This window comes from Pipra filicauda, unplaced genomic scaffold, assembly GCF_003945595.2.
Source record: "Pipra filicauda isolate LSUMZ 115617 unplaced genomic scaffold, ASM394559v2 scaffold112_size3218982_pilon, whole genome shotgun sequence".
Taxonomy (NCBI): domain Eukaryota; kingdom Metazoa; phylum Chordata; class Aves; order Passeriformes; family Pipridae; genus Pipra; species Pipra filicauda.
Window position 1 is genome coordinate 406,881 of NW_024103574.1, and position 13,398 is coordinate 420,278.

Consider the following 13,398-nt stretch of genomic DNA (forward strand, 5'->3'; position numbering starts at 1 on the left):
GTAGGAGGTAGGACACAGATGCCTGTCCGTTTTCACTGCCCAGTCCAGTCCAGTAAGTGTACAGCTCCAGTTCAGAATCTGTGACTAAGGGACTTAGTCTTAAAATATTTTGAACTTGCTTCTCTTTCATTTATTGAACTGTCACTTAATCCACCTGGCTTTCCTCATCTTCCAGAGGGGTGTGTGTATTCACCACATTATGAATATATGCTATGATAATGTTGCAGGAATTAGATGAGAAATTATCATTTCAGTGCTTTGACTGCATGCATGTTGGTGAGGCTGCATTTTAGACTGAACTACTTCAGTCTTCTTGACACAGTTTTACGATACATCATTATTGGTGATATTTTCAGTGTGCAGTGTGGTATTAACATTTCATAAAATCTTTTTCCCTCTATCTTGAAAAAGATTGTTTATGTTTTGGTATTTAATAGAGTTTCAACTAATGTGTGTGGTCTGCTTGAAACCATACTAATTATGTAAAATGCAATTTTCTTCTGAGTATATTATTCTCATATATTACGAGAAGCTAAATGAAAACTAAGACTGCGAAGTCTCAGAGAATGGAGGAGTGGTGGTATTATAGGCAGCGTTTCATGTGCTGATCTTATTCACGGACACATGTTAATAAAGGTTGTGACAGCAGGCCCTGTTCATTGTAACTGGGATTCTGCTGTTTCTTTTTCACATCTGTAACTAGAAAGATTAAGGTTTGTTTCCACCATGCTGGACTCCATTGGAATTTTTTGGCAGGGAGTAGGAACTTCCAGTTACAGATAAAAGCTTGGAAACTGCTGAAGTGTTTGTACCATGCCTGTTGCCAGAATATCTAGTCACGCTTCTTGGATACTGTAGCCATCTGTGACCTCAGATTTGGGTGCTCATCACCTGTGCTGTGCCACAGCCTCCATCAAGTCCTTGTGATCGTGAGAAAGGTCACTGTGGGGATTTTCTTTCAATGTCACGTTTCTTTGCAAGCCTCTTTGCAGGTTCTTCTCCTTGTGTAAAACCATCAGAAGCTGCTACAACGAGAAACAGCTGAAGGCTGCATTTCTTAAAATGTTTTGATTCCCTTCTGTAGCAAAGAAATCTCTCTCTTACATCCCTTTCTCTAACTGCTGTTGGCACAGCACTGCATGGACACAACTTCCAGTTCTGTAAGCAAGTCTGTACTGCTCTTGGAGCACATTTGGGGGGGGGGACATGTTCTTTGTGTTAGTAAATGCTGGCCTAATCAGGGACTGTTGGTGGCTGGAAGCCTGGATGTTAACAAGGAATCCCCAGGGAATTGTGTTACCTGTTTAGATGCAGTGTTCTGGGGCGGGTCACACAGCTTTTCATGGAGGAGTTGGAGGACCAAGTGCTGCAGCCCAGCAGCTGTTACCTGAGTAAAAGCAAACATTCCTCCTGAAGTATTCATCGGGACAACAGCTCAGACTGGGAGAGAGGGGCAGAGAGGACCAGCTGATTGAGGATCTCCCTATTTTAAGGAACACTTTTTTCTTTTTTTTTTTAAATCTGTTTCATCTCTTATAGCTGGGCACTCACTGTTTGCTCACAGGAATTGAACCCCATTTAATCAGTGTCCTACTTGAATCCATCCACGTATAATGCAGTGCACTATGGATATTTCTGCCTTAAACAGCCTCTTGTTACAAAGCAGAGAACTGTGACTGAGATTAAATTTAAATCCTGATTTGTGACATGTTAGCACAGCAAACTAATGCCAAAATCTATTAAGCCTCCAAGGTTTTTTTTTTTGTTCTTGACGTTTGGTGAGTGCTGAGATCTTGACCACAATCACATTTGCTTCTGGGCAGGAGGAAATAGTCCATGTAGTTCCAGTAATCCAGACAAGCCGTCACATCTGGTTTTATGAATGACTTCGGGGGGGGAAGGGAAGTTTGCAATTGATTAACATTGTTCTTAAAATCAAAGACTACTCTAGTTTCAGGAATTACTGTAGAGAACTTCAGGGACCTTGGCAGTTAGCTCAGAAAAGCAACTTTTTTCCTTTTCCTCTTTTTTTTTTTTTTTTTTTTTGTATCCTAAAAAACTATTCAGAACTTATATTAAGAATCATAGCAGTTCCAAATCTGTAATTCCAGCTCTTCAAAATTAAATTACAAATTTAATAATGCATAAAATGAAAATCATGAAAATCTTATTTTTATATTCAAAACAAGTATGCTTATATTAAATAGCCAAGCATTTTAGCTATACTTGTCAAACAGGTTTTTCTTACTGTCTAATTGTCTGTAGCAACTGTTACTAAAATTCAAGACCATGTAAAAACAGAATGCCAATACTTCGAGGAAAACATATAAGCAATTTTACTGTGAGTTTTGATATTGTCTGGTTTGGGTTTTTTTCTAAAGGGAGGTTCAGTGTGTTAATAGCACATTGGAGTGAAGTGTAAATAATGTGCATGCACTCTCATCGGGTGTTAAGCATGCTCTATTTGAAGGCTCCACTTACCTTTCTATAACAACTCCTACCAGAGGTCAGCAATCTAAATTCTTGCCCTAGTCAATATTCTCTATATTGAATATATGATATAACGCAGTACAGTTGTACTGTGCTCTTAGGAGCAAGTCTTTGGGAGTTATTAATGCCCAGGTTTTTAGAAATATCTTTTTTTTTCCTAAGAGATGGCAGTTTGATAATCTCATTTTGAATTCAAAGTCATTCAGTTTACACAACTTAAGCAGATTCTCTAATATCTTCAGCTTCATGGTCCTCTCTTCTGTTCAGCAGTGCCTTTGCCATCATTCAGCAGTTTAGGTGTTTTATTAAATGGGATTTTGGGTGGTAGATGCAGTATCTCAAGGCACCTGCTTCACCAGTTATTTGGTTCAGAATTGACCTGAGGCAAAAGTGTAAGCGCCCTATGGGTTCTCGTAAACAGTATTACTACTTTCTTTCACCACAACAGCCAGAATAGACTGTATTATTAAAAGACATGCTCAGACCACTACGCATTATTTTCAGCAACTATACTTAAAACATTTCCCAGGAGTAGAGAAATTGAAGGCTGGCATCTTGAGTTAATCTATGTAAATAGATAGTTTTGAGCCAGCAATCGAAGTGAGGTTGAGTCTATTGCGGAGGGAAATATGTGGACTCCTTTGTTTTTCTTTTTTTTTTTTTTTTTTTGATAATCAGTAGTATCTAATTTGTGGTCCTTGATAGTTTATTTTGATAAACATAGCTTTGGTTTCATTACGTGCTGAAATGTTTCAGAAATCCCAGTGTGGCTCCCAAACGTGTATTTTCCCACTGCAGAGGTGTGCACTGCTGCCTCCAGTTGCTGGGTGGGCGATGCCGCCCTTCTCTGCTGCTCAGGCCGAGAACTGGGTCACCAGCAGCTGCCGTGCCGAGTAGTCCAGTGTTGGGACCTCCCAGCAAAGACTGGCCCTTCTCTTCTAACCAGCAGTCAAAACACTACCAGAATTTAAAAAGAAGCTGAGAATCAATAACTGGCTGCCCATTCTTTTGTCTTGGATTTTAAAGCAATGAGGCCTGTTCTCTGTTTTGCCAGCAGGAGTGGTTTAGTCATTATCTGTTCGGAGCATTTCCACTCTTAAAATATTTTATGTTAAGTGATTCTGAGAGGGAGAGTAAAGGAAGGTGCTGTGCAAAATTCAGTGATGGCTTCTTGACACAGAGAATGTGAATGATTTCTCCTGTCTTTGCACCCTGCCTGCTTGAACAGTGCAAAGGAAAGGACTTGGGCCCTGCCTCCAGCTGTTGTTTCCTGTAACAGATTTAATTTTCAGGTTCAGGGGACAGAACACCTACAGCCTAAAGGATGTGAGGCTCAACCTGGGAGGGAGTTTATCCAAGTGGGGAAAATAATTTTTTGAAAGAATATTCAGCTCTAACAAGAGACTTGTAATAGGACGTCATCAAATAAAGCTGGAATATCCTGTATTTTAAGTCACTTGAGTTTAAAAAGTGTATTTTTGAGTTTGGAGTTCCTGGAGGTGCTTTTCTTAAAGAAAAAATCCTACCTCATTTCTCTTACTCAGCTATTAGACATTCTGCCCAGTTGTGCCAGTGTGGGCATTATCTCCATTTTAAATGCTTTTGAGCCTGCTCATCTCTGCACTGGGAGGATCTGTCTCAAACCTTTGCTGCATCCCAGCAGCAAAACTCATCAGCGCAGACCCATCAACAGGCCCAGAACAGCTTCACATTGCAGAACACATTCTTGCTCTGCATTCACAGTGACCTTCAAGGGTCACAGGGGTCACTGGGGGCACAGTTGCCTCCTTGGAAGAATTTATTTCACAGTGACCTTTGTGCCAGGTGACATGTCTGGGTAACTAGGTGAGAGAGTACTTTTTGCTCAAAAGTATCATTAACTGGGAATGTTAGGAGAGACTGAAGGAGTGTCATCTGTGGCCTTTGGGGGGATTTAAAGATGAATGTTTAAATGCACGGGCAGTGTGACTAGCTTCCAGTGTTGGTATCCACAGTGTTAACTCTCAACTTTCTTAGAAGCAGATTGAAGAAGACAGCTCTGTATCCTGAAACTCTTAGGTCCAGGGACAAAGATGCTGCTAAGACTGCTTAGGCTGAGGAGAACTTTAACTCAATTACTGCAAATTTGGAAGGCAAATTACTAATGATCATGAAGATCTAATTTCATTGAAGACTTGCTAGAGACTATATTTGGAACAAGGGCTCCAAAAACCTGTTTATGGAAGAACATAACATCCCTTTAACAGATGGGATGTAGGGCTTGTAGAGGGATAAAGACCTCCCCTGTAACAAAATACGTTATTGTTCAACAGATTAACAATTAACTGAAGTCTCTTTGGTAAACCCTAGTGAAGAATATTTCTGAATTATTTATATTTTAATTACATTGTTCTGTTTGAGAAGTGTGCATTCTTGGCATAATTTTAGCATACTTCAGGTGCTATTGAAACACAGAATAAAGGTTTTCTTTTGGGTTTGGGGTGGGGTTTGGTGGTTTTGTTGGGATTTGGTTTGGGGTTTTTTAATTCCATTTATTGTTTATCTTCCTTCTCTGAACTTTGGAAAATGTAATATCCTACTTCGAGGGGGTAGATGATGAATTTATTTCTAGGAAGCTGCAGAACAGGCACAAAGGATTATGGTTTAAAAATACATACTTTTTATTTGCAAACTTTTTTTTATCTCTGTTTTTAAAGGCTGTATAGTAGTTTGCGAATCTTGACGCTCTTTTTCTACATCTGAAATTTTTATATGTTAGAAAAACAGGGAAATCAAAGATCTTAATCTAATTTGGATATGTTTACTGCTTAAACAAATAGTTTGCCATACAGTTGCTATATTATTTTATTTTCAGTTTCAGTTTTTTCTCAGAACAAAACACTCAACACATGGTTTCCTTCATTGTGGATATGCACCTTTTACTAGTTGCTCATTGCTATTGATTATTCTAATTAAAAGAAAGTTGATTCTTTTTATATGCCTATATATGGAAACAGTGTCATGTATTTCCCAGTCCAACTATTAATAGCCTCTCTACATATGCATAATTATTTATTTTAATCTGCACAGAGAAATGCACTCACAAGTGAACTTAAAGTAAATTTGCATGGGTTTTTTTCCCTTTTGTTTCTCACTCAGTTTGTCATTTCAACATTGCTTACTTCTTGTCTTTCTTACTGATAGTCAAATTCTATGGCAAGATAGTGCTTCAGACTGCTTTTAATACTTAAGAATCCTTGAGCTGTCAACTTTTTGTACTAAAAGTAGCAGCTGCGGGTAGAAATGTTTTAATGAGAGATTCAGGAAACTTATAAAGTTATAGCTGAGGACTAGCAGATTGGATCTCGCTTATGGAAGGCAGTTATCGCTGCAACGTGCACAGATTGAAATACTTTGACCTGCATTATCTGTTGTCCTATATGGTCCAGGCACAACCTTCATGACCCAGAGTCTTTTGGTTTTGTCTTTTGAAAACAAAATTACTGTGGACTATCTCTAGTGATTACGTGTTCTGGACATTCTTCAGTTTATTAGCTGATGCTGTCCTCCTTGAACTGCTTCCCAAATGTTTTCTTCTACTGTTTACTCTGTTGTATTGTTACTTTTTACAACAACAAATAGTGATAACAACTAATTTTACAGCAAAAACATTCAAAATTTTAATTACCCCTTCAAATACCTTACTGTCCACCCAATTTTTCTGAAGTCTAAGTAATTTCATTATCATGCTTAAGAAAATTTACTGGAATTTTGGTCTCTTGGGTAGTTACGTGCAAATCAGACCACATGTTTATTAAATAAATCCTGAATTAGGACTGGATCAAATTCTAAGTTCAGGAGAACCCTTCTTCGATCTTCACTCACTTAGCTCTACCTGGGACTTCTGGGTAGGATCCAGTGTCTACTCAGTGTCCAGGGTCCCTGTATAAGACAGAGGAAATTCTGTCACGTGTAATTAATTGTATTTGACTTTTATTGATGTAGGTTCTATAACATGCCCTTTGTGCTCTTACTTCTCAGTGATATGTGATTGCATACTAGGCACAAGCACGAGCTCCTGTCTGCTGGGGATCTGACATTTCATCCCTTGCTCCCTTACTGCACCAACTCCTGTTCATCACTGCAACAATTTTTTCTTTTCATTTCAGCCTAGCTTGCCTGCACAAGAAAGCAAGATTTTTTTTTGGCTATTATTATGATTTTTTTTTAAGTGAAAGGCTTTACTTGAGGAACTTCAAAAATAAAAATAAAAAACCCCTAGTAAATGTGTTTGACAAATCTTCGTAAAGATGCCAGTATTTCTTTAAACAACTGAAAACAACGCCATGTTTTTTCTTTTTTTTTTTTACAATCTTTAAAAGGAATCTATTCTAATGAATGTATAAAAATTCATCATAGATAATAATTGTTAGAAGTTAGTCTTATTTCCTATATCCATCTGGTCTATTAAAACACAAATTAAATCTAGAAAATTACAAATGTGAATCATTAGCTCTGGGGCATATAACTGCCAGGCAAACAGCCATGACAAATCCAAAAGTATTTAAATCTCTTGGTGTTAAAAATAGGCATAGTAAAGATGTCACTAAATATAAAATCTGTTGTAAAATGTAACTCCAGTGAACATGTAGTATCTTGTGAGATTGTTGCTTTAGGTCAACGTTGGTGTAAAGCCACAGTTCGTAAATGTTCTTGCAAAGCAAGTGTTTAGCATACAGGGACCTGGCTCCGGTCACTTTAAGTGTGTGGCATGTGTTGACAGAAGCAGTGTTTCCTGATGGTTATGTTACTGTTTTTCTTCCTAGGGGGATGCCAAAGGTCTTGTAACCTCTGAGAACGTGAGCACTGGCCAGAAGTTGGACTTCTCAGATACAATGGTACAGCAGAAGCTGGATGAAATAAAGGACCAAATCAAGCGGGAAATAAGGAAGGAACTTAAAATCAAGGAGGGAGCAGAGAACCTCAGGAAGGTCACAACAGATAAAAAGAACTTGGCATATGTGGACAACATTTTGAAAAAATCAAATAAGAAGTTAGAAGACTTGCATCATAAGTTACAGGAGCTAAATGCACGCATTGTTGTAACGGATCTAGAAGATGTTCCAGGTACTATGTGTTACTGTGAAATCAGTTTTTCCTCATAGCTGAGATAAGCTGTACCCCATTTCACTGGAAAAAATTGCTCTGTGAATGAGCGAATCCATAGTTGGCAAGCTTGTTACTTATGTATGTCTCTTTGTTTTGATTCACAAGTGAGTGTACAGTACTTTTGAGTTTCTAGGGAACACTGTATTTCATGGACTGTGAGTTCTTCACTTTCAGTTCTTACTGTATTAAAGTATTTTCTCAGTCACTGTAATATTTCCTAATAGCTTGTCACTGTATAAAAGCAAATATTAGTAGCTCTCCCAGTGACATTCTCCATCTTACACTGTAGGCATCAGCATTAATGCATCTTTTTATTCTATGGGAGAAAAATCTACAACATTTATACTTGAAAGTTTTGTTGGGTGGTTTTTTTTTAAACTTAAGACTTAACTCAGAAAACGTTTTTATGTTATGCTGTTTTCTGACTAACTTATCAAACATTTCTTACAGTGACACTTCTTAGGATGCGTTAAGTCTCCAGGCTTTTCCACGGCAAAGCTACCATTTTAAAGACAATTGGAAATTGTTTTCACGGAATCACAGAATGGTTGTAGTTAATGGTTTTAATTAGTATTTTCTGTGGTGTGGCAGTGAGTCAATACTAATTTTGAATGTGTTTTTTAAGAATACCAGGCTTGGTATTTTAAGATGGAATGTTGTGAAAGTAAACAGTCCTTTTTCAGCTTTGTGGAATGACCTGCTGGATACTGCCAGCTTGATGATTTCACATTGCACAGACTCTTCTTGGCAAAAAGTTAATAAATGTGCACGAGCCACTGAGGGTTTATGCGAAGTGAATGCAAACCCTAAAGAAGCTGGGGCAGCAGAACAAAAATCTGCATCGTCCCTGTGATGGAAGGTTGGTTACCATGAGAATTTAGGAAAGTACTGGCAGGACTATCTGGCCCAGTGACGTACTGCCAAGGTGCTCAGGTGCCCATGTGTGGTCCAAGGTGGCCTGCACAGTATCCTCTGTATTCTCTGCTCTTTTTTGCTTTTGATCTGTGCGAGATACAAGAGGCGGAACAGGGACACAGCTGGAATTAGTGAGGCAAAGTGGTTGCTGCAGCGTGAAATGGGAATGAATACAATAATGTGTGCTTCTTAGATAGCCACTGGGCTTTTGGTAGGCATAAAGCATTCTGTTCCATATAGCTAAGGTTTATGAAAATCTGCCTAACTGTCGACAGTAGTGTGGCTTTTAAAGGAACAGGAAGAGTGGAACAGAAAGAAAATGGTATACAAACTGTGTATAGACCAAATATTAAAAATCTGTGCAGACATAAATTCGCAAAATTCGTCTAGTGCTAGAACTCAGAAAGTGGATGAGCATGAAATGCTCTTCTTGAAATTCTCTCTTCCAGTGTAGCATTTTTAAAACCCTTATCATAATGAGTTAATGAGCAATATTGTCATTGTGCATGTCTTCGGAAGTGCAGTAGAGGTTCAAAGGATAAAAGATCAAGGTTGATAAATTTAGGTGCTTCTACATGCTTTTGATGTGTGCTAAACTTCTTAGTACTATGTTTTTAAATTCCATTCCATTCTAAGTGTTACTGGTAGATAGGTTGTACATTCTTAACTATTGAAATATGCAAGAAAAAACGTATTAATTCTGTGGAGATCTTTATATTGTCTGTAAAGATCTTTCTATTGTCTGTCTTTTATACTGTTTGCCTCGTAACTTGATTGCTTGTCTTCTTCCTCATTCATAATCAGTAGTTCATGGAGGAAGAGCATTATCAAGTAAATGTTCTGTGTGTCCTGAGACCAATGGGTGCGAGTCATCTGGGTGGTAATCTGATTTTTAACAATGAAGTCTTAGGTTTGACCTAAGGTATTAGTGAGCTTGGCCTTTGCAAAATAGGGTTGGTAATATAGAAACTGTGACATGCAAACTGTGCGTGTGCGTGTGTGTATGTACACACACTCATTATTCAGGAAGTACATAGACACATAACCCTAAAGGTCACTGCCATCTGACATAAGATACCTCTGTGGAGAGGTCACAGGTATCTCACTTTAGGAGTTCTTGCTTTTGCTGGAATCAGCAGTGAATTTAATAACCATTTACTGATGAATATGGGAGCTCCCCGAATAAGTGCATTGTTTCCAGGGGTTATCTTTATTCCATGTTACTGCTTTTCACTTTAGCTCATGTTTAACCTTCTTCTGGTCAGTTAGTAACAAGTTATTTAAAAGAGAGAAGGAAATATATGGGAAATTTTTAGGCTGTGCAGATCATGAATGCTGAAAATAAGTTAAAGAAGGGTTCGAGAACTGTGGGAGTCAAGGTCTGTGTTCTCTTTATGTACTTGAGTATTTTTCAGGGATGGCCCTGGTTTTCATTCTGTCTTACAGAATATATTGTTTGGGTTTTTGCAGGTTCTAAGTAGCAAAGTCAGGATTGAGATGCATTGAGGTGATGATCTCTTTGACTCATCAGGCCTGAACTCTGAAATTTTTTGTTCTGTTGACTGGTTGAAAGGTCATTATGGTAACTTAAAACAGTCATTTAATCTTGCCTTGTTCCTATATCTGAAAAGTGGGTGTGAACATATATTTGTAAAGTGGTCCCAAGTTGGAACTGAAAAGTGCCATGAAGCTGTTGTGACTCTTACTGTTGCTTATTGTATCAAGCAGTAACTTCTATTACTTTTTAAACAAACCTCTAATTTTTGGTGTAACTGCTTTGTCATCAGCGTAGTGTAATCAATACATGTTTGAACGATTAAGTATAGTGTTAACGAATCTACTGTAGAAAAAGGTGTTTTTGTAACATTCCATTTCAAGGAAGATGTTTTTATGATAGTTTACCTAGAGCTGAAGGCTTTCCAAGTCTTAATGCCATAGGAAATTATTTTCACAATTATTTGAAGAATTGGTACTAATCTTTAACCAAAAAGTATGGTTTGCCAAAAAGCTGTATTACTGAGTGTGAGGGTAGATTTGGCATGTGATTCAGAAACAATTTTTTAGCATAATATAGGTGTACTTTACCTTATGGGTTGCTGATGAGTCTAAGTTCGTTTTAGAAATGGGACTTTGTACCCAAGTCTGCCCTTGTCATGCAGCGTATTAGTCATACAAGGATGTGGAATTTTAAAATTTGTAGGTGAGCACTTAAAAGTAAGCAGAATCCAGCAATAAGATTAGGACAAGCCTAATGACCATTACTGCTGAAAGTCTGAGAGATGTAATGTAACATGGAGATGATTACTTCTGTTTTAGAGATGAAGAAATTTTGTATCTTGAAAACATACATCACAGTAAGACAGATGAAATTGGTATTTTTCTTGTGTGTGTAAAAAGTAGCAGTGCAGATTGTGGTTTTTAATATGATTCAGTGGAGGTGCCAGACTGAAATAGCTTTCCTACAGCAAATCACCAATTTAATTAGACATAGAGTTAATACATAGAAAATCTATACATTGGGAAATCAATTTGTCTCATAGAGCTGAAGTTAAGGTGTATAGAAAGGTGTGATGGTAGAAAAACATTGAGGGATTTGAGGAAACTGGATAAAACATGAAGAACATGAACTCAAAAAGACAAGTTCATGCCTCTTCCATTCTCCTAACTAACTTGTAAGCTATCGTCTTCACATCAAATTTGGCTGTAGGCATCACAAAGAAAATAAATTATTTCTTTTAAGAATGTGATTAGCTGACAGGGGAGTGAAGGAGATTTTTGTCCCTACAAATGACTAGGTTAATCTGTCAGACACCAGAGTGTCCATATAACACCAATTACTGCAAATTGGTAGAGGCAGCAACAAAATTGACGTAGGTAGCGACTTCTTAGACAGCAGACTCCACTTACAAGACTCATGCACAGGAATTTCATGGTAACTTTTGGGAACCTTAGTGTAGAATACCAGTATCGAAGCAATTTGAAACAATCTCCTGTGACTTTTTTATTAGTTAAAATTGACTGTTTCCTAATGGAAATTCAGTTGAACTCCAGAAGTTTCCAGGAGGTCAATGCTGGATGTTTTCTGAGCACAGAATATCCACTGCTGCCTTGGACCTTCTGATGGCTTAGTTCAAGTGCTGATCCAACCGTCTGACTCCCTGAGAAAAACCTGATGATGCCTCTTTCTTCCTCCCTTCAGCTATGCCTGAACATGCATCGCAGGTATTTCTGTTGGGTATGACACTGATGAGGCTAACTGCAATTAAATATCCTCAGATAAGATTAGCTATTTACCAAAGGGCACTTGGTACTAATTGAGTAGCTTAACAGCATGCTGCACTACCATCTGGGAACCCAAATTCAGAAAGTTACTTGGGATCCTGGATTTCACACTGAGCTCACTGAAGAAATAGTGTATGTACGCATCTGGGGAGGAGTCTCCAAAGGAAGGAGCAGTCTCAGTAGAGTAGAGTTGTGTAACTAATCTTAATAAATATAATTTAGATGGGAGTGATGGTAAAAGGCCATTTAGAAGAAAGAAATTTTTGCTTTTGAGCACTGTACAAAAACTGAAACTGAAAAGGTTTTCAGAAGAGCAAAGATCACAGTTCAGATAAACATTTCAGACTGAAAACTGCCATTGTCCTCATGTAACCCAAATATTAAAAACCAATCCATTAAACCATCCCTATTAACCTGTTCTAAGTCTGATGACTAAATTTGTATGAAAACAGGATATTGCAGGTGCTGGGAAAGCAGCACTGCAGCTCTTCCAGCAGCCTGGATGTGTGCTAACAAGCCACACAAAACTCACTAATGTTAAGCAACAACATTCATAGTTTTTCAGGAAAATAACTGTTTTACTTCAAGTTAAGTTCACTTGAAATGCATCTGTTACTTTACTTGATATTGACTGTCAAGAAGAATATTTGGGCCTAGGAGCCCAAACCTGTACCGAGCAAAGCTCTTACTGTCCTATGCAAAGTTGTATTTGAATGCATCCAAAATGGCGAGTCTTGTACTGCCTGTATTGACCAGCAGACAGGGCAAACTGGAGGATCTCTTCTGTTCCCCACTCCCTACTTACCTACTTTGAGTGAAATATCAGTTTGGCATGAGTAGTTAACCCTTGTTTAACTTCAAGCATGTACATAAATCCCATTGATTGCAATTATCTGGATGAATTTTTTGCTTATTTGTACTATGAAGATGACTAAATGCCTTCAGAGGAGATTTGAGCCCCTCTGTGTAGTGCCTTACACAAATAGATCTGAGATAACTAGCCATCCAAAGTCATTACAACCTTATATTACAAAGAGAAAGGGAAACAGCTAATACAGATGTAGCTTGTAGTGTTGCTGCTAAGATTGCCAACGCTTTCCATAATAGAACCGGTTTATCTGGCTGATTTAAAAATTTAATCTGAATTCTATAAGAAGCTGCCTCGGGCTGCTTACTGGGTTGTATTGGTAGGGGGCTGTCAGCAGGAGTAGAAGGAGTCACTTGGAAACCATCTCTGAAAAGCCGTTGATAAACATTTTTTTTTCTTTAAAAAGATAGTATCTTTGTTAAGCAACCATATTGTTCCACGTTTGGGAGTTTAGTGAGAAGCTACTATGCCTGAAGGCAAAAAATTACTTCTTCCTACCAATTAGTCGATACTGCAGAAAAGTTTCCTTTGCTGTTGGTTACTAACAGAGCATACAGTGCAACAATTTAAACTAAATAGTAGAGTGTAGGTTAGGCCCACAAGTACAGACCAATTCTTGAGATGACCCAGGTAAGTGATGTGGTTACACCTTCTCAGTGGAGACATGCAAAGGGAGATAATAACAGCTGCCTGGG

At 38.1% G+C, this 13,398-nt stretch overlaps 1 protein-coding gene across 1 annotated transcript in view; it reads left to right on the top strand.

The window, feature by feature from the left end:
- Positions 1-13,398, top strand: part of PKN2 (protein kinase N2) — a 55,059-nt gene that overhangs the window by 17,086 nt on the left and 24,575 nt on the right. Inside the window, exon 2 of the mRNA XM_027713073.2 lies at positions 7,296-7,596. Coding sequence (XP_027568874.1) covers positions 7,296-7,596 — 301 coding nt within the window. The remainder of the gene's footprint in view (positions 1-7,295; positions 7,597-13,398) is intronic.